Source organism: Myxocyprinus asiaticus, chromosome 29 (genome assembly GCF_019703515.2).
Source record: "Myxocyprinus asiaticus isolate MX2 ecotype Aquarium Trade chromosome 29, UBuf_Myxa_2, whole genome shotgun sequence".
Classification (NCBI taxonomy): domain Eukaryota; kingdom Metazoa; phylum Chordata; class Actinopteri; order Cypriniformes; family Catostomidae; genus Myxocyprinus; species Myxocyprinus asiaticus.
This window is the reverse complement of record NC_059372.1, coordinates 26,754,173-26,775,083: the sequence shown is the minus strand read 5'-3', so window position 1 is coordinate 26,775,083 and position 20,911 is coordinate 26,754,173. Positions and strand designations below refer to the sequence as shown.

Sequence of the window (20,911 nt, the reverse complement as noted above, 5' to 3'; positions counted from 1 at the left end):
TCTGTTTTTAGTAACATGAATCTTTATTCGAAAGATGATATCATGACATGATTGGACGTTCAATAAAGGTACAGAAACAAACATTTGTGTTGTTATACTGCAGTTGTATATTTGGGATTAAAAGTGGATGTATCTTGATAAACAGCCAGTTCACATGACAGCTAATTTTAATATGGTTATTATTCCCTGACGATGTGGGTCTTGTTGAAATAGTAAGTGTTATATAAGAACAGTTCTAATCAGGCAAATAAGAGGCCTGATTTTACAGCTCATGCCATATCTCCTTAACAACACATACTTTAAATTCATAGGCTGTATATTTTTGCTGAAGTAAGAGAAAAAGCATACAGAAGCCTCTTAACTTATGACTGGTGAGGCGAGAGAAAAACCGCATATTTGTTCTTCAGCTCTTCCAACTGGTTGGCTGAAAAAATAAAAAAACATGTTATTTCATGCAAGATTCAAACTCTTCTCATTTACATAACCAGTAGCCCCAATAACTTCCAAGATCTTATTATTATTATTGTTAGGTAAATAAACAAGAACCCATTAAACAGAGAATATCGTCTATAGCATTGTTAAACTTTCATATTAATTCTTTATTAAATACTTTAAATCATATTAGTGACTATGTTTACATGTACACCTGAAAGTGGATTATTGCAAAGCAGCGTTCCCATTTATATGTACTGTTTAAGCGGTGTACACTTTACTCGCGTATACATGTGGCTCAGTCAGTAATCCTTTCTGCTGTATTGACTTTTTGTTGGGCTCCATCCTATGACGTTTGTTCTCCGATCTGTTCCACGCACATGCACACTCCTCAAAAAACCTGTTAGAACGGCACTTATGTGTTAAAATGGCCATATTAAGCTGCGTTCTCCGGAAGAAACCTAGGTGTGTTAAGCTGCTTTCTCTTAATCCCTTAAACGGCATAAGGAAATCACCGTTCTTGTTTACATGGTGTTTCGGAATGCCACTTTTTGAAAAAACCCTGCAATAAACTGTTTTCTTAAGTTCATGCAATCGGGGTCAGAGTTCCTAGTGGAACTTGACATTCAGTCTTATGCATTAGTGCGTATTTTCTTAAACATATCTTTAACTTCTTGATGCTTAGTTATTTGTCACAAACACATATGTACTGTTGCTTTAGTAAGAAAACACAAACCAGGAACATTAAATTAGAGGTCGACTGATAGTGGACTTTGCTGATACCGATAACTAAGGTGGTGGAAAAGGCAGATAACCGATTAGTTTTTAAAATTGATTCATAGAATGTTACAGCATTTTATTAGTCGGCACAGACACAAGAGGCTACAAGAGTCCAAAATGAATAAAATCCCAGATGTAGTTTATTTTTCAACCAAAATCCCAATAATAATTTTGGTTGAAAGATTGGGTGCATAATGTGGGACTTTTAACTAGGGCTGAAACGATTAGTCGATGTTATCGACAACAAAAAATTGTCGACCAAAATCGTTTGATCTTAAATGTAACATAAGATCATATGAAACTCTAATGATTGCACACAAGAGCAGCACTGCAGCTCACGCCTGACTGAGGAGAGGAAGAAAACATCTCACAGTCCAGACGCACTCTAAACTTTCCAAACAGCTTCAGGTGATGTAGATTGCAAAGTATGAGGATATTATAATGCAAAAATACAAAATAAGTAAATACAGAAGCACTCCTGTTGTGGAATAAGCAGAGCCGGAGCTGACGCTCAGCTTAAGCAAAACTTGCGTGTCGAGCGTCTTTAAAGGAAACACCCTGGCGTTACATCTTTAATGCAGTTCTATTTAATGAGTTATAGCTTTATTAAAGTTAAAATAATAAGGAAACTGGCATTTCTCTGTGCGGTCAGCGCCTCTTCTATGAGTTGCGCGAAGTGTCCCGATCTAAGGGGGAGAGACTGAAACTGCACCCGGCTGAGGTACACTCTGTTGCGGGGATGCTCGTCCCTCAAGTGCGCGCGCTTAATGCAGCTAGATTATTATGCGATGGCAACTTATTGAATCATAATATATGTCACTGTGCATTTCTTATCGTGAAGAAAATTGGCAAAACACAGCTTTTTTAATAAGAAAGAGTTTGTTTTTTTGTTAATTAAAGATGGATTGAAGTGAACAAAAAGGTGAGAGAGGGTAGTCTTTGCCCCATTATACACTGCAAAAAAAAAAAAAAAAAATAATAAAAAATAATTGTATTTGTTTTTGTTTTGGCTTGTTTTCCAATATGAATATCTAAAACTCCTTTAAAACAACATGCATTTACTTTAGCAGCTATACTGCAGAAGATTTTTTTTTTTTTATCTGAGAATGTTGAATATAATATTAAAAATACAAATATTTTAAAATATCTAAAAATCCTTTAAAAAAAGATGCATTCACCTGAGAAGCAGCATATAAGATTACTTTTAGAGAATAGATCTTGAATATAAGTATATTTTGTCTTTACTGCACTCGCAAAAGTATAACCAAGTGAAAAAATACACTTATTTACAAAATACACTTATATTTAAGATACATTCTCTTAAAGCAAGTCTAAATATCTTATGTTACTTCTGAAGTAAATGTAACTTGTTTTAAGGATTTTTAGACAATTTTAAATGGAAAACAAGACAAATACACTTGATAACAATAGGATTTTTTGTAGTGAAATTTTTACTGAATTAAACATAATAAAAAGTATTTTTTCCCTTTAATTCAGTGAATGTCATTTAGAGGTATTTTAAAAAGATGATTTTGTCCTCTTTATTGTTATTAAGCATGTTTAATACAACCTTTTAAGTCGGGGCACAAGCTGAAAAGTCGGTTTAGAGCTAATGATTAATCATTGCAATAATCGCCTGAATAATCGTTCTAATAATCGTTAGATTAGTTGATTATCAAAATAATCATTAGTTGCAGCCCTACTTTTAACATTAAACAAGCCTGAAACACACCAGGACTCTTATTTTGAATTGACAGAGACTTGGCTCTGTTACAATGCTCTATTTTTAACATTTACCAAATTGAGCATTTTGTAGCCTATATATTATTTTTATTCACAATATATGAAGTTGAATATATTTACATTTATACATTTGGCAGACAATAAATGTGAATATATGACACGATAAATGTGCTGATGAGGGACGTTTCCATTTAGTCGCATTTTTCTTTGCATGCCCTCACTTCAATTTAAAAAACCTTATTATCAGAGGAACACGGAGGAATAAATAAAAAAAAAAATATCTGCACAAATTTTTGGTGATAACGATAGTTCCAAAAAGCAACTATCAGCAAAACTGATATATCGGTCTACCTCTAATTAAAATTATAACGCAGGTCTTCTCAGAAATGTACTAGCATGAACATTTGACATCATATTCAAAATCAGTCAAACAGCCACTAACTAAAATATGAATATTCTATCATTTATTCATTTGAACCATGTTTCCCTTTCAAAGTTTGCCCAAACAAAGACACACATTTCAGAAGTGTATAGTCTAAAACTCACGCAGAGTGCGCTTCTCTCCTTTAGACCAGTACCGTCTCTCTGTCTGCAGCTGTCTCACTGTTTGTGTAAGTGATGTTGAGGTTTCAGAGAGCTGCTTAAGAGCCTCAAGCTCCTAAAGAATAAAAAAAAAAAGTATATGCAAATTATTTACCTGCACCTTGTTCAGAATTCTAATTTGCATTTATACATTTCTTGACAGATGACAACTACAGGGAAATAAGATTTGAAGAAATAATAATAAGTAAAACACAACTGAGCAGAAAACACTACACAACTGCTAAATTATATTCAGATTTATACTTCCAAAAAGTTAAATACAATTTCATTCAATCAACTGCACAGCTACACTATACCGGGCTTTACCATATTACAGGTGCGCAGGAGCTGATGTACAAACTGGAACACACTAGTGCTGGAACAGAGAGAAGGGGAGGCTCTCTGGCAATACCCCTTAAAGTCAGTGTTGTAGACGTGGTTGAAGGCAGTCATGAGCTGAGACATGTCTGATATGGCCACTTTCAGTGCACAAGCGGACAGCACAGCTGTAGAACCTGAGGAATGTGACTGCAGAAACTCACACTAAGAAAAATAGGTGCCAAGAGAGAGGCATGTTAGTCTGACAAATGAATGAAATTGGATGTGGTGCTTACAGAAAATATCAGAGAGAGGAACAATGAGGTGTGAAAAGCAGCGAATGGGTCGCACCTCTTTACGGAGCTCTTCTAATGTGCTCTGTGTAGACTGCAGTAGTGCTATGGCCTCAGTTAGGTCTTCTTCTCCATGACTTCCAAGGCGAGAATGTTGATCACTTCTTCAATGCAAGTAAATAACAACCGTGTTAAGGACAACAATCAAAAGAAGGTAGAATAGATACAGAAGCTATAGATGTGTCTGTGTGCTAATAGAAGCTGTCAGTGTGAACAATTGTACTCCATGTCACTTTATAGACCATTTCTATTCTAAGGGCTATTTGATGGTTTAAGGAAGTGACATCCCTGTCCCTTGAACATTTCCAGCTAGTTGTCAAACTCATTCAAAACAAAAGCGGGGGGTGCTTCATTCATAGTGACTTTAACACGATTAACATTAATATGATTGTAATAGAATGTTATTATTAAAATGTGGACCATGTCGTTCGATGGCTGGATTCTGTCTGGATGCCTGGAACTAACGGAAATTAAAGTGCTTATATTTTAGAAAAAGCAATCACAAATGGACGCATGAACCTCTGCAGTGAAGCGAAACGGCTGGATGGATACGTGCAGTACTAACAACTGTAGCACACATTTTATCTCTGGTAGGTGAATGACATTTTTGCTAACTAATAGTATGTTTGATACGTAGTTTAGCTGGCTAATTAAGTCAGATTATTTCTTTACTGGCTCTAAAAGTGACTATAGATCCCTCCCATTATAATGAATGAAGCTGCACAAGTCATTTACAGTCATTTAGCAGATGCTTTTATCCAAAGTGACTTACAAATGAGGAACCTAACAAGCAATTTGTCATACAAAAGTCAACAATATCTGAAGTATCACGCTGCATAGTTCTCAGAGTAGTTGGAATAATACAGAAGCGACACAAAGAAAGAGACACACAAGGATCGTTTTTTTATAATTAAAAAAGAAAACCCTTACCTTGTCTGCAAGTCACATGCATGCAACGTTAACAGCTTCATTGATTATAACAGGAGCGATCCAATATTCCCGATCTCCCCGCTGAGGAAATAATTGTGAGCATCTAAACCACGATACACTTTCATCGCCTCTCACACAGAGACGTGCTCAGTATCAACAACAAGTCTGGATAAGTCACTTCAGGTAAATGTTTGATGATCTTTGAGAAAAATTTTGACTCAAGAGTCTTATTTAAAGGATTGGGCAATGACACATCCTTGTTTATTTTCAGTTTTTGCAGATATCTTGTTTGTTCTGTTTTAGCTAGACTCTAAAATTATGCACTAGTCATTTTATTTTGACAGTTCTGGGTTGCTGCTACTGGAAATGCTTCAGGGCCAGACATGCACCGTAATGTTCTAATTAGTTTGTTATTATGTCCTCGAAATGGTCTATTGGCAATTATGTAAAAGTGTGTGTACACAGGTGCAAACAATATTAAGTGAACCACTATCCTACATTTATGTCAAGTCTACATGACTAGTATTGTTCCTTGCGGTACACATACAGACCTGTTTATGAAATCATTTGGTTTACTGTGATTTCCATTTGTCTTGCTGTGTGCCGATTGCGTGTGTATCAGATGTTCCCGGATGTGAGCAGACCATGGATTACAAGTTGGGTTCAGGAGCAGATCCAGATCAGCAGAGTGATCCTGAGACATAAGCTCCCCAAGCAGATCCTCATTCTTTACACTTTCATCTCCAGAGGATAAGTTCTGTCTATGTCCATCAAAAACAAATGACAGAGCATGTCAGAGAAACAAGACTAGATTAAATTATTATTGGATCCTGAAAGGACCTGACTCAAGGCTAATGAACCAAGAGCTGATTATATTGTTTCAGTTGAGGCAGACATAAATGAAAAATGGGACTTAATCAGTTAAATCAAACCATATAGAGCTGTTCAGTTGTGACGTCAATTTTTAGGCGAACCCAGAAGTCTAATTCGTCATGGGTTCCCTCAAGATTTTCCTTTTTTTTTTTTTTTTTATAATGTGGGTTTTCAACTTAATAAAATAAGGTATGTGGTAAACATTACTTGACGATACGTGGACGTTTTGTTCTACAACATAAATTACACACTGTGTACGCACCAACAACCATGCTCCACATCACTGAGATCACATTTTTTCCCCATTCTGATGGTTGACGTGAACATTAACTGAAGCTCCTGACCCGTATCTGCATGATTTTATGCACTGCACTGCTGCCACATGATTGGCGGATTAGATAATCGCATGGATGATTGTTGGTGCCAGATGGGCTGGTTTGAGTATTTCTGTAACTGCTGATCTCCTGGGCTTTTCACACACAACAGCAACTAGAATTTACTCTGAATGGTGCCAAAAACAAAAAACATCTAGTGAGCGGCAGTTCTGCGGATAGAAACGCCTTGTTGATTATAGAGGACAACAGAAAATGTCCAGACTGGTTCGAACTGACAAAGTCTACGGTAATTCAGATAACCACTCTGCAATTGTGGTGAGAAGAATAGCATCTCAGAATGTTATTCTGAGATGCGGGTTGGCGCTGTTTTGGCGGCACGAGGGGGACCTACACAATATTAGGGAGGTGATTTTAATGTTGTGGCTGATCGGTGTATCTAACACTTAATTCATTTGATGTATTAATCGTGGTTATGTGATCTTCAATATTAAATGTTACTTAGGTAATAAATACAAACATATCCGACACATCCGACACACATACCTAGAGGGTACAGAGGAGTCCGATTGAATAATAATTAGAAGCTGTTCCAGAAACACAAGCTGCCGTAAAGGTGGTGCAAGGCCCTGAAAATATAAAACACAATAAATTTTTTTTTTTTTTTTTTTTTTAAATGCCTGTACCTGACTAATTTGGGCTAAATTAGAAAGTTATAATGACAGTCTCAAGATCAACATTGTAAAACTCCATACCTTGATTAAATCTTGGTCATTAGCTTTACATAACATCATTTCATGACCAAACCGTGTGAGTTCTGTGTTAGAGAGAGAAAACACAAATAATGATAAAGCATACAAAAATAATACAGCATGACCTTCTCTATTTAAAAGGAAACTAATACAGGATTACCTTGAATTAAATCCTCATTTTGAGTTGTTCTAATTGTGGAAAACTTCTCCCTTATGGATGGACAAATGCTTTGTAACAAATACACACACACACACACAAAAAGGATTTGCATTGAACAGATTGGCATCATTATCATCATGTTTAGTCATTTCAAATAGGTGTGAAGACACAGCAGACCTGGCGCAAATCCACTTCAGAATATCAGTCCGGTGTAATGAAGGAGAGCACAGGAGCTCCTGTATGCTTTCTGCCTCTCTCAGGTACAGTCCATCCACAAGAGGACAGCCCAGGCTCTGATTATTGAAAACAAATCATTTTTCACCTCACTACTAAGTCAACAGCTTAAACATCAAATCTAGTAGTTGTGTTTGGACACTTATGTCTGGATTCCTGTATTTAGCTGAATTAAATCTCTTATTAAAGATGGTTTTCATAGTAATCAACATCAAGAAACTGATTACAATTGCAATTACAAAATGAACATTAGCTCGATTACATGTGTGAACACCCTATGATGGTACTAACAAGTGAACAACAGATTCTAGCCAAAATACATGTTATTTGATTTTTATTTGGGCTACTTTATACGTTTCGCAAAGTGTGAACAAAAGCTAACTGTTGGCTAACTCTAAAACTAGCGGTGACGGTGGCTAACTAGACAATTAACGACTCAAAATGGTCATTTTTAGGTTCGTGAATCATCGGGAATCGATTTAATATCTCCCTAACAGAGTACGATGTGTCAATGTAGATGTGGAAATCACCTGAAGGGTGTTATAAACTCGGAGAGACAGCTGCTGTTGTTTTGAATTGCCCGCCATATTGTTATTATTACAGTCTGTTCTTCAGTGTTGCGTCTGTGTCATTCAGCGCCGGATACAAGTACAGCGACACCCAGCGGGGAGAGAGAGAGAGAGAGAGAGAGAGAGAGAGAGAGAGAGAGAGAGAGAGAGAGAGAGATTAGACTGCAAATTTTGGTATTAATGTATTTATATACAACAGGCTGTCCTTTAATATGTTTGATGTTGTTTGGATAATTTATTCATCATCTGTGACGTTAAAGGTGTAGTTCACCCAAAAATGAAAATTCTCTCACCCTCGTGCCATCCGAGATACGTAAGACTTTCTTTCTTCTGCTGCACACAAATGAAGAGTTATAGAAGAATATCTCAGCTCTGTTGGTCCATACAATGCAAGTGAATGGTGATCAGGCCTTTGAAGCTCCAATAAGCAGATAAAGTCAGTATAAAAGTAATCCATATGACTCCAATGGTTTAATGATGTCTTCTCAAGTGATCCAGTCGGTTTTGGGTGAGAACAGACCAACATATAACTCCTTTTATTACTGTAAAAGGCCGTTCAGTTTCCTCGGACAGTCAAACGAATGTTCAGTGAGCCGTCCCATTCAACTGCTACATGAGTGCAACAAATGACCCAATCACTCCAATGTCCTGCAAGAAACACTCCACAAAACAAACTCCAAACATTAGGAGGCACAAGCACAAAGAATGTGCTGATTCATCCACAACACTGTCCCGAAGGAGTGCTGCTACACAAAACAAACTCCGGCTGCTAGACGGAACCAGCACAAAAAGAAACAAAAAAGGCACCCAGCTTTCACGGACGATCAAGTGGATTTTCAGTGAGTCGGTTCACTTGGCTGCAACGTGAGAACCACAAAATAACTTACTCAGTCCATTGACTTTATGAAGGACATTGCTTGCTGGGGACAAGTAAATACTTTACAGCCATCCTTAGCATCTATTCTCAATTTGGCCGGGAACATCAGTGCAAAAGCGACCTTCCGTTGACGTAAGAGTTTCTTGCATTCCTTGAATCAACCACGTTTCTCACTTGTCGAATTTGCAAAGTCTGGGAACAAGAAAATGCTGTGGTTCTTCCAAGAAAGCCTTCCTTTACTCCTCACCTCGTGTAACACGAGATCTTTATCGGAGGATCTCAGAAATGTGGCCAGAATTGATCGGGGCCTGTCTCCCTCAGCGGATCTCCGAGCCGGTACCCTGTGAGCTCGCTTGATTTCCAACTTATGGCCTGTTATTTTGAGCATTCTCGGAAAGAGCCCATCCAGGAATTTCACCATATCCCGACCTTCTTCGTCCTCAGGAATTCCAACATTTCGGACGTTATTCCGCCGGTTACGATTCTTCAAATCCTCCAACTTCTCCCATACACGCTCCAAATCCACCTTGGTCGCTAGCGGATTAGCAGCTAATTCCCTCTCCGATGACTCCAGATAATCGATCCGTTTCTCAACATCCCCCACTCTTGTAACCACCTCAGTGAACCTCGTCTCTATGGCCGTGATCGATCAACGTATTGCAGCAAGATCCTCCAAGTCAGCAACGACCTTCGTCAGCATTACCGACACGTTCAGCAATTCTTGCTGAATTACTTTCTCTTCTCCAGCCAAATCGACTCCCTGGCTCGAGGCCTCTGGAGGGGCATCAGCTTGAGCACGTAAGTGACTTTTAATGTCTCCAGAGACTGAGGATATTGAATTCTTTGACATATTGTCTTCCTAGAACAGTTATGGATCAGGGTGTAGCGAATCTCATCGGTTTATGACACAAAAAGTATCAAAACTAGCAAAGTGCGCAGATCTCGCCGTTCACACGTCCGAATCTCGCATGGCGTCACGTGGCTCCTCACAATATAAGATTTTTAAAGAAAAAGATAATTGTTTTAGAGCCTAGAAAACATGAAGTGTCGGAGAGTAATGCACAGAGTTCATTCTGTGACAATTAGGCTATTTAAAAATTTTATGTTTAATACGTTTTTACTTGCATTAAATGAGAAATGACAAACACTTTTGCTCTTGTTACAATGTTAAAGGCTGTGTCGTTTATCTCATTATTCCTCACCTTATTTTGGGCAGTCACACAATAACATCCTATTATTCATGATGAGGTCCCAACTGCTGTATTAATCCTTAATCACTGTTCAGGTGATTTTTGACTCAAATAAATTTTTAATCTGAGCGGTAGAAGGATTGGTGACTTTTCCTACACATGCCACCTGAACACATAAATAAATAAATAAATAAATAAAACATTTGTTGGACTAGATTCCAAGAGTCTAGGTGGTTTTATCAAACAGTCCCCCGTTCGTACTGTCTGGGTCAAATTTGACCCGCCATGAAACGAATGGGTGAGACTATAACATTATTTTTTTATTTTTTTTATTTTGTCAAATAAATATCAATCAGCCACAATGTAGAACACACACACAAACACACACACACACTTTAAAGTCAGATCAAAGTCTTAGTCTGACCCCACTGTCAGAAAGTTTAAAGTTGTGGGAGCTGCACACTATGATCAGGTTTGACTGAATATTGTGACATAATTGCAAAATCTCACCCTTCAAAAATACTAAAATTTTACAAATAATGGACTATTATAATGTTTAAATACATATCCATTGCATAACATCTAGAAGTTAAGTTTGTTACAACATTGGCTTATAGAGATCAGCCAGTGCATGAAGCAATTTAGCCATCTACTGGCCATAGTTGTCATTTCATGTAATTGTTATTTTAATTCCAGCAGATGTCACCAGGACCCCCAGTGCATGACATATTTTGATCTTTTTACAATCTTTAAATTTACTGAAATGAAGGTTTTAGTTGAAGTGAAGATAACATAAAATGTGCATATTTTATATGAATATGAATGGAGTAATTTAGTAATTTTTATTTTTATTTGGTAAAAAATAAATAAATAATAATATATCCCAAAAAGAAATGCATAACTTTAGTGTTTTTACTTTAGTGAAGACAGTGTTATTACATTTCTTTAAAAAAATAAAAAAATAAAATAAAAAAGAACTGGGGGTTCCACATTTTATGTTTTCAAAATGGGGTTCTCTATTGATAAATGTACAAGGGTTAATAATCAATCAAACATTACTCAGGTGTTGTCATCTGTCACTCCACTCAACCACAACAACTGTGCCAGGAGGTGAAAGTGAGTCAAGAGGCAGGACACACGTGGCCTCACATTCAAACATTGTTTTGCCCTCATGATATGAAGATGAATAATTACACTGTTCCTTTGCTGTATTTTATTGGGCAAATAACTGTAAAATTGCTGGTAAATGACTGTCAGACAGAGCTTGGTGTTACACTTAATTTATAATGGAGTGTGTAGCCCAACAGTTCAGTAATTCTGAATTGGTGTGGTTGCCAGGTAAACTAAAATCTTTCTTCTGCAGTGTATGTTATTGGTAGTTACAGTAGATAAACTTATTCAAATTAATTTATAAGGTCATTTGTCCAAAGTAAAGCTATAATTCACAGAAAAAATAAAAATAAAAAAAGTAAATGAGGATAAAACAGAGGTTATCTTATTTGGACAAGTTAATGATAGTATCGCTCATCAACTTAACTCAAATTCATTGTCTGCCTACACTAAAACATGCATAAAAAAACATTTTTTATTTGATAACGAACTTAAAACGGATAGACAAATAAATGCAGTAGTTAGGGCAAATTTTTATCATCTACGCCTTTTAGCTAAAATTAAACCTTTTTTATCTGCCTGTGGCTTTGAGAGAGTAATATATGCATTTATCTCATCTAGACTTGACTACTGCAATTTCTTGTATTACGGAATTAACTCCACGGCTTTAGCACATTTGCAAATGGTTCAAAACGCAGCCGCCAGACTCATTAAACAAGTCAAGAAACATGAACCTATTAGTCTCACTGCATTGGTTGCCTGTTCACTTTAGGATTAACTTCAAAATGTTATTATTAGTTTACAAATCTCTGAATAACCATGCACCATCATACCTCACAAATATGTTGAATGTATATAACCCCACCAGAGCACTGAGATCAGAAAATCACAAATTGCTGACCATTCCCAGAACTAGATTAAAACATGAAAATGACTGGGCTTTTGCCACAGCCCATCCTAAATTTTGGAATGACCTTCCTCTACATATAAGACAAGCCCAATCTATTTACATGTTTAAATCCATGTTAAAAACACACTATTTTTCTCCAGCTTACAATGCTGTGTAAACTGTCTGTTTAAATTATGTGTTTTTCTTTTAATAACGTCTTTTAATTCATCAATTGCTGTTGTGCTTTTTTGTCGCTGTTTAAAAAAAAAAAAAAAAAAAAAATGTATTTGTTATTATTTTTTATGATGCTCTTTTGCAAAGCACATTGGCCAACCTCGTGTTGTTTTTAATTGTGCTACATAAATAAAGAAAAGAAGAAGACAATTGTGCACAGGCTCACAGCCTGTTACCTATTCATTGCTATACCTTTAAAGAGTGTAGTAGATTAAAACATATGATTAACACCAGATTATATCCACAGAAGTTACTGTATTATAAATATTAAGTAAAGCAAGATCTTCTCTAATTGCAAGTATACATAAGAATCCAGGGTGAAATTCTAGGAGTATTTCAACAATTACCACATAAGACCCATTTACAGTTGTCATGCATTAGACAAGTGAAGCATGTTGTGAGGTTAACAGTTGTTCTACCTCAAAATTAGGTTTTTAACTGTGATGATCCCTCTTTAAACTGGTCTATGAATACAGAGTTTGATAATGTGTTTCACATGTCTACATGTTTAAAAAATTTACATTATGACAAGGGGCATAGATTGTGTGGGGGGTGGGGGTGTTGGGAGGTAACCCCCCAATAATCAAAACAAGCAAGTACAACCCCCATTATTTATACCATGATCAATGGAAACATGGGTTTCCACACACACACTCAAGCCAAATCCATGCCCTTGATTATAACACAAAAGTGTGGGGCACCAGGTCCAAGTGTTCAGCTAAGGGACAGAGAGGTGCTAAGGTAGTCCTGTCAAAGCAATTTCATCAGGCCAAAGAAAGAATCACAGTCATACAATGAAAGACAACCACAGACACTGGTCAAAGTTATTATTGTAGAATAATTTGATTTGATTTTTTTATACAGACAAAATGTTTGACTTATTTTCCCAGTAAATTCTTAGATTTCCATACAGTTTAGTCTACAGTATACAGCTATGTTCTTTCATCATAGATAGATACTTTTTTCTTTTAAATAACAGGCAGGTAATATAAATATATTTAATAGTTTAATTTTTTTTCCCTCTTTTTAAGTGTTTTTTTTAATTTTTTTTATTTTTTTATTTTTTATTGTAGAGCAGTATGTGTATGTTCAGGAGAATGTGCAACTGTTTTGTTTTTCCATCAGTTAAAAGAGCACTGCTGGAATAAGACAAGAATAATAATAATCATAATAATAGTCATAATAATAATCATAATAATGTACAAGCAGTTCAATTTTAATTCTTTACAAAAAACATAAGGAGAAAGAAAGAGAAAAAGACAATAAAGAGTAATAAAACAAAAACATGTGCTTAAACTGTAAACAAAAGATGCACATGTGCACATTTTGGCAAGATGTACAGTGATGGTGCAGTTGTACAATAATTTATAACTTTTATATTAAATATATTATATTATTTACTCTTTTTCACATTAAATTTTTTCACCTTACCTTGCATGATTTTTCTACAACAGAATGGAACAAAATGAAGGCAGACAATGGAGTTTTGTATTATCTGTTTTTTTTATTATTATTATTATTTTTATAGCTATACATGTATGCGTATTTAGATATATTTCTGTCACTCAATCAGGACTTTAAGTCTCAATAAAGTGGCTGAATGTTTTGGTGGAAAAGAGGGATACCATACATATGCCACTGTAATATATCATCACTTTCTGGAGAGTTGAATGATTGGGGTATACAACTTCGATATAGTTCAAATTTAAAATTATTCAGAGACGAGCATAGCTTGAGGCATATTTTGGTAGTTAAGCTTTGCTAAGAGTAAGATAAGGTTAGAAAATATTTGTTTATTATGCATATGGGTTTAGCGGTTCCAGTTCCATCCTCTCTGACCACCACTTTTGTCTGCTGATTGTGTCTGTGCTTTTAAATGGGTTCAGTCTCATAGACCTGCCAGCGCTCTCGCCAATGGAGACTCCACTGGAACTGTCCGAGCATGCTCAACTCATTGAAAGGCTGAACACAGTCATACAGAGATAAAAGTTTATTAACTGCTTAAAATGGGTGGGCAGAGTGATATCTGTTAGGGTTTTCAGTTTCCATAATAATCTAAACAAACAAACTGTTCTGGTCTTTGTAGAATTGGTCAGCCCATTTTAAGCAGTGTGTCTACTGGCATTTAGTAGTCAGATTGGCAGTGTGACACTGCTCCACTCCCAGGCTCAATGCCTCATTTTTGAATGAAAACAGGCCAGAGTATCAGGAGGAGAACTTCAGCATGTACAATCCCACATGAATGACAGCACAGATGCACTAGGATGAGAAACGTGTGTCCACAAACTGTTTAAGAGCCACAGTGAAGCATCGACAGACAAAAGTGAAGTCAAACAATGACAGTGAAGAGCGCTATGATATCAACATGCTCTGCAAAGACACGACTGACCAGTGCAATGACATGATCTAGTGAGGCTCATGCTTGCATTGTCTGCTTTCAATATTTGCCAGTTTCTCAAAACTGGACAATCTAGAAAAGTATTCTATACAGATAAAGGTATTTTTTTATTAGATCCATATGTACATGTCGTGAAGCATATTTTACAGAGCTGTGGACAGGGCAGTCTGTTGCATATGTGCCAGTCTCTTTCCCAAAATGATTGTATTACATTGCAATGCTTTGACAATAGCAACATGATTAAAACTGAACCAACCCAGAAGATGGATTGTAAAAAGAGGTAACCCCTGATGGTACATTGATCAGTGGGATGTTGATGGAATGTAAGTGAATCAAACATACTATAATTTGACATGGAGGATCATGCATGTCATTACATAACAGGGATTATTGTTCTGTGCAAACATATTGTTAACTCTGGTAACATATAGACCAACAGCCAGACAGTGTGTCACGGTGAACATCAGAATCATTCTGAATGTGTCACCTTTTGGGTGTTTGCTCAGAACAGTGAACCCCTAATATTGTGCAAAAGTAATGATACCCTCACAGATTGTCCATTGTTAGTATCTTTGATATTCATTAACTAAGATGTGGCAGTAAAAGATGGATTTCCCTACAATGGTTTATGCCCTCTGACCACAGTCTGCAGATAGGTATGAGGAAAGCAAGTGTGAACATGAATGCTTTAAAGGGCCAGCAGGTATGCTTGTGCTGAGCAAATATAATTATTTGAAAATGTTTAAAGGGTTAATGCATTTGTTGGTGTCATCTGAACAACATGGATTTTAATGGCTTTAATGTGAAAGAAATATAAGACACCATTAAATGTTGAGTCTGGGCAAACCCACTGAACTCACCAAGCCTTTGAGTCAGCTCATTTGAAAAAGGTAAGACATATTAACAAGGCTATTTTATCTTAAGGCTGTTTGCCATTGCTAAGAAGGAAAACCACCAAAATAACTTCCACTTTAACCACTGTGTCTGTGAGAGGGGATTGCCCAAAATCCCCTACCCTGTAGCATATTTTAAACAAGAACAAGCTACAACTTGTCCTCAAATAATGTGCTTAAATAAGTTTTTTTCTATAAAATGTTTTAAAACAATGATCAGGCAACAGAAATTAAAATGGCACAGCAATGTTTTTGTCTTCGTTTTGTTAACAGCAGACGCATTATAATTTAATTATTTTAAGCTTCAAATTTATATAATCTTTGCTTTGTTAGTAGTTCTTTTTTGTCACTTTTTATGTTTTTAGGACATACACAACACACACACAGACACACACAGAGAGAGAAAAAGACAAAATTAAAGTGAAAATTAAAAGAAAATGTTGGTGATCCCACAATAAATAAATTGATAAATGACTAAATGAATAAATAAATTAATTAATAAATGTTTTTAAAGCTAATCATAGCATAAAGCATTGGCCATAGACTAATAAAAAATTGCACTCTGTGATGTAGCAATGATAATCTGAGCACTCATTAAGATGGTGGAAATAGTAAGAATTCAAAACATGACAATAATCATATTGAGTTTAGTTACACCAATAAAAAGTGAAGTGAATGGACCCCTACTCCACCTGTAGGAACTTATTTTCCTTCGCATTCTGAGAAGTCAGTAGTCACCAGCACTAAATAACCACTAAAAGTCCATCTGGTCTGGATTCCTCAACTTCTTAGGACCGTCCAAAGGAACCCCAGACATACAGTAGATGGCCTCCTCTCCACACAGTGAGAGGAGAGTTGCCTGTAGGGATGTTGTTGTTGAGATATGAGGAGTGATAGAGCTTGTAGTGGATGGTTGTAGTGGCAAGAGCAAATTATTGTAATGTGATGGACCCTGTCTTCTGTTCAGTGAGTAGGGGGTCAACCACCTATATCATGTCCTTAGAAGCCTCCCCCACCAGCCTGACTCGCACAACTGCATCCTCAAAGTCTTTTAGGTTCATCTGGAGTCAATCATAGAGAAGTCTCCAGGGTGAGAAGGGGGTAGAGCTGTTGAGAGGGAGTCGTCCAGTGCCCATTGGGGCTTGTGGGGAGGTTTAGGTTGTAGATGCCACTCTCGATGGCGTTGTTGTTGCGGTTAGGCATGGCAGGGAGGCTGTACTGGCGATAGGGGTGTGGTGGTGGGTGGGTACGCTGTGGTTGCTGGACCGGAGGAGGAGGGGGCTTTCGGAAGGCCGGATGCAATTGATAGTTATGCCTCGACCACTCAGATTCTTCGTCAATGTCTGTGTCGTCAATCAGCGGTATGTTGTGAATGTAGTCGTTGATGAGAAACTCGGGGTGTGCCATGAAGTTGTGGATGGAATTCCTGGACGCAGGTTTCTCCATTCCATCGTAAAGGGAGCTACGGAACGCTTTCACCACCCGCATCTAAATGTGAGCGGAGGGTGTCAACCACAGAAGAGGCAAGAGAGAAAAGGGCAGAAAAAGGAGGAAGATAAAACAGGGAGATGGAGAGGGAAAAGTGAGGACAAGTGAAAGAAAGAGAGAAGAGTGGGAGCAAATAAATCTCTTAGTACATGTATGGTAGAATAGACTTAAAACACTGTAGAACCTGTTCAGAACATGCCTTACAACGCACAGACAGCTCAAGATCAGGTTGCTGCAAAATTGTACACTCACTGAATCTGTTTTTCTCCACATTCTATTGTACACAAAACAGAGCTTCAACTGAATTTAGTCTGTAATTGGTTAGTACATTTGTTTTGGTTTGGGTAGTCACAGTAAACATTTAGTTTTTAGTACTTAAAGGTGCAGTGTGTGATTTATGCGCACTAGTGGCACCAAAGAGAATTGCAAAAACAATTAGATAAAGACAATGTGAGTGGGGCTTGCTGTGGCAAAACCTCACTGCCACAATGTCCCACCAAGGGCCTCAGTACACTACTAACCCAAGTAAAACAAGCCCTTCCCATGTCTCTACAATGATCTTGTGCTGAGATATTGCTGGGCCCCTAGGGGCCTCCAGGGGCCCTCAAGGGCCTCATGGGCTCCACAAAAGGCTTCAGTACACTGCCCGAAGTAAAATTAGTCTATCCCCATGTCTCTGCGATGTTCTAGTGCACAGATATGGCTGGGGCATTTTGCTTTACGCCTGCTAGGGCGTGGTTAGGCAGTTGGTGATACTTAAAGACTGCTTGCTAGCCCAAGTCAAATGAGCCCACCCCAAATCTCTCTATATCTAATCTGGAGATATGATCACTCTGATCACTGTTCAATGTTAAGTATTTGGGATTTTCTTACCTGTTTTTTACACCCGTACTCTTCGAAAAGTCATAGCACACCTCTCCTCATTGAGCCGGTCGTTCAGACACCTCATTCATGGGTGTGAGACAATCAGTGGAGGACGAGTAACGTGCCAAATGATTGACGGAAGAAGAAGAACTGGGATAGGGATTCTGGAAAATCTCTAAACGAAGGTCAGAGCAATTATAATAGTGACGTCTTGCTAAAGCAAGCACCACTAACTAGACACATTATCAGAAGAAAATTAGAATTTGCCTCATTGTTAGAATGTGTTAGGTGCTGTGAGTCCAAAAAGCCAACCATGTCTCTATGATATTCGGGCCCCTAGATGTGGCAAAAGCTCTCAAGGGCCTCAGTACACCACCCCAAAAATGCCCAACCCCATGTCTATATGATACTCTGAAAGGGCCCCACACGGGGTCTCAGTACACTAACTCAATTGACAAGAGTCGACCCCCATGATATTTTGCCGCTGAGATATGGCTGAGGCCACCATTAATGACACTCCCCATGTCTTCCATGATTTGGTCAATCTCATATCATTGGTTGGGCCACTATTGCTATGTTGAGCCACTCAAATAAACAGATTGCAATTCTGTTTGATGCTTCTAGTGGTATAGCAATTACAAACGGCACCTTTCATCATTTAGATTCTAATACCCAGAATCTTAGGCTTTACACTAAAACTGCACAACCAGATCTTAAGAGTTTCTCAAAGAAAGAGAGATGACAAACAAAATAAAACCAAATAGTAAAGACACAGAAGATGGCCCCAAGCTGTCAGTTCACAAACATCACCCAAAAAAAATAAGATGATGGACATTCTCATAACCTCAAAACAGAAAACACACCAAGCCTCAGACAGAGAGACAAATGGGAAAACAAACTTTCAAAAAAGCCAATACAAAACATATGCCATGTGTGTATATTGACACTGGTAAACTGAAAAAAAATAAATAAATAAAAAATACTGAAATAATCATTCAAACAGAGAGATAGAAACAGAAAGGAGATGTTTTGATACACACAGCCAATAGAAGAAACAGTGGGTTAGAATCTGCAAAAAAGTGCTAAGCAAAACATCAGACAGGTGGTAAAATGCAGAATATACAGATGCATGATTGGGGTTCTGGTTGGAAGGATGGAGGGAGGACCCATCCGTACCCACAGCCTGCAGTGATGATGTACTCAGACTTACACCTCATTAGTACTAGTAGCGGCATTCAGAGGTCTGGTTACAACACAGGTATGGTAATGAAGCAATGACACTCTAGTCATGTGATCGTGATGTCATAAAAGTAGCCATGGAGGTAACATGCATAATGAGGTCATCAGCCAATGGTGTCAATAAATGCCAATGAGTGAAAATAGGTCAATGGCTTTGAAGAGATACTGTAGCTAAGGTGTGTTAAATATCCAATGATCTCATAATGTCATCTATGCATTTATCATTGTCACCCTGAACAGTAAACAGTTTTATTCCAGATTTGTATTCTACTGTCATGGTTTACATAATAACAACATGGTTTAAATAATAATTGTCTGAAAATCAATTATTTAGAGGGGTAAGATGGCTACAATATAAAAATGTACACAGATAGTACTGGACCAGTTGTGCATGCTGATTGGTTGAAGCAAAACCCATGTCCACCATATCACTATGCAGAACCTGTAGCAGGAATTAATTTTTTGTGACATGGCAACGTTCTGTTATGTCAAGGATTATATCTTCTACTGGATGACACTTAATGAATTTTCTTAAGTAGTAAAAAAGTATTAATGAAAATATGTGTCCTTAATATTCTGTTTTACTTTTATTTATAATTTAATAAAAACAATAAGGCACTCTAGGACATGCTATATTGTGAATACTCTGCTGTGCAACATGCCAAACAACACCCTTTAGACGTGACTAGGGGAGGGAATCAACAGGGTCCTGGAAATACAAAATTACATTGATATCTGTCGATAATAATGTGATCTTTTATATTTAGTGCATTAAGATTAAAAACTATGATATATCGCAATTTTTTTACTTGCTTCTCATTCATCTTAATTGGACTTAGGTGCTTTGCAAAATTATATTCTTATATTTGTTCTGAGTTTAATTTTTGGCGAAAAAAAAATATTGATGAAAAAGTATTGATGTGAAGAATGTCAGTACATTTATTCTTGCCGTTAGAATATCAACACAGTATTGTGAGGTAAAATATCACAACACAATAATACAATACAATAATATTACGCTTCTTTATGTTTAGTCTATTGAGATTGAAAACTGTTATTTATTGCAATCTTTTACCCGGTTCTCACTCATCTAAATTGGACTTAGGTTCTTTGCGCGATTATATTCTAAACTCTTTCTGAGTTTGCATTTCGGTTAAATAGAAATATTTGAGTGTTTGTTGACCTAATGTGACATATGTTTCAGACAGTGTCTGGCTCAATCTCTTTTGTCCCAAATGTACTGATGTTAAAAATGTACAGTAACTAAAAATATAAATTCTTGGTGTTAGAATATCGATACAGTATTTTGAGGTTAAATTACCACAACACTTTGAAATATACTGTACTTTTTCTCCCCACCTCTAGCCAAAACTGTATTCAGCCCAGCTTCTCTTACCTTATTGCTTTATTGCTCCTTATGTTCAGATCACATTGATTGCCAGAGGAAATGTTAAATAATTTCCAAAGACATCATCTAGATGGATGATTATGACTTTTCTGAGACCTGGCACTGAGCTGCTGATTACACGACACCGACTGATGTGACAGAAGACCTTAACAAGCACTATCACGCTGACAAGAACAGAGCAGGCACAATAAACAAGGTCACAGCATCTCTGGTTTCTGCAAAAGTCGCCTTATCAGCACAAATGGATCACACATTTGTACAGT

General features: G+C 37.1%; 2 protein-coding genes across 8 annotated transcripts in view; both read right to left on the bottom strand.

Annotated features, from left to right (window-relative positions):
* haus7 (HAUS augmin-like complex, subunit 7) lies at window positions 1-8,144 on the bottom strand. Of its 2 annotated transcripts, none has more exons than XM_051662730.1 (10): window positions 8,020-8,144; window positions 7,433-7,548; window positions 7,256-7,323; window positions 7,099-7,160; window positions 6,890-6,972; window positions 5,690-5,899; window positions 4,207-4,312; window positions 3,865-4,080; window positions 3,502-3,613; window positions 1-424 (listed from the first exon to the last, which is right to left on the bottom strand). In XM_051662730.1, the coding sequence occupies exons 1-10, from the start codon at window positions 8,074-8,076 to the stop codon at window positions 363-365; spliced, it is 1,092 nt and encodes a 363-aa protein (XP_051518690.1). In that variant the 5' UTR covers window positions 8,077-8,144; the 3' UTR covers window positions 1-362. The 2 variants fall into 2 exon arrangements, with proteins under 2 accessions (XP_051518690.1, XP_051518691.1); XM_051662731.1 differs by having other exon boundaries at window positions 4,207-4,309; window positions 8,020-8,076.
* Window positions 8,145-13,158: 5,014 nt separating this feature from the next.
* The window catches only part of LOC127420430 (plasma membrane calcium-transporting ATPase 3-like), a 72,071-nt gene continuing 64,318 nt past the window's right edge, over window positions 13,159-20,911 (bottom strand). For 4 of the 6 annotated variants that reach the window (XM_051662717.1, XM_051662712.1, XM_051662713.1 and 1 more), the window contains one exon: window positions 13,159-17,137. In XM_051662717.1, the coding sequence (XP_051518677.1) occupies window positions 16,721-17,137 (417 nt within the window). In that variant the 3' untranslated portion in view covers window positions 13,159-16,720. The remainder of the gene's footprint in view (window positions 17,138-20,911) is intronic. The other 2 variants (XM_051662715.1, XM_051662716.1) reach the window with 1 other exon arrangement.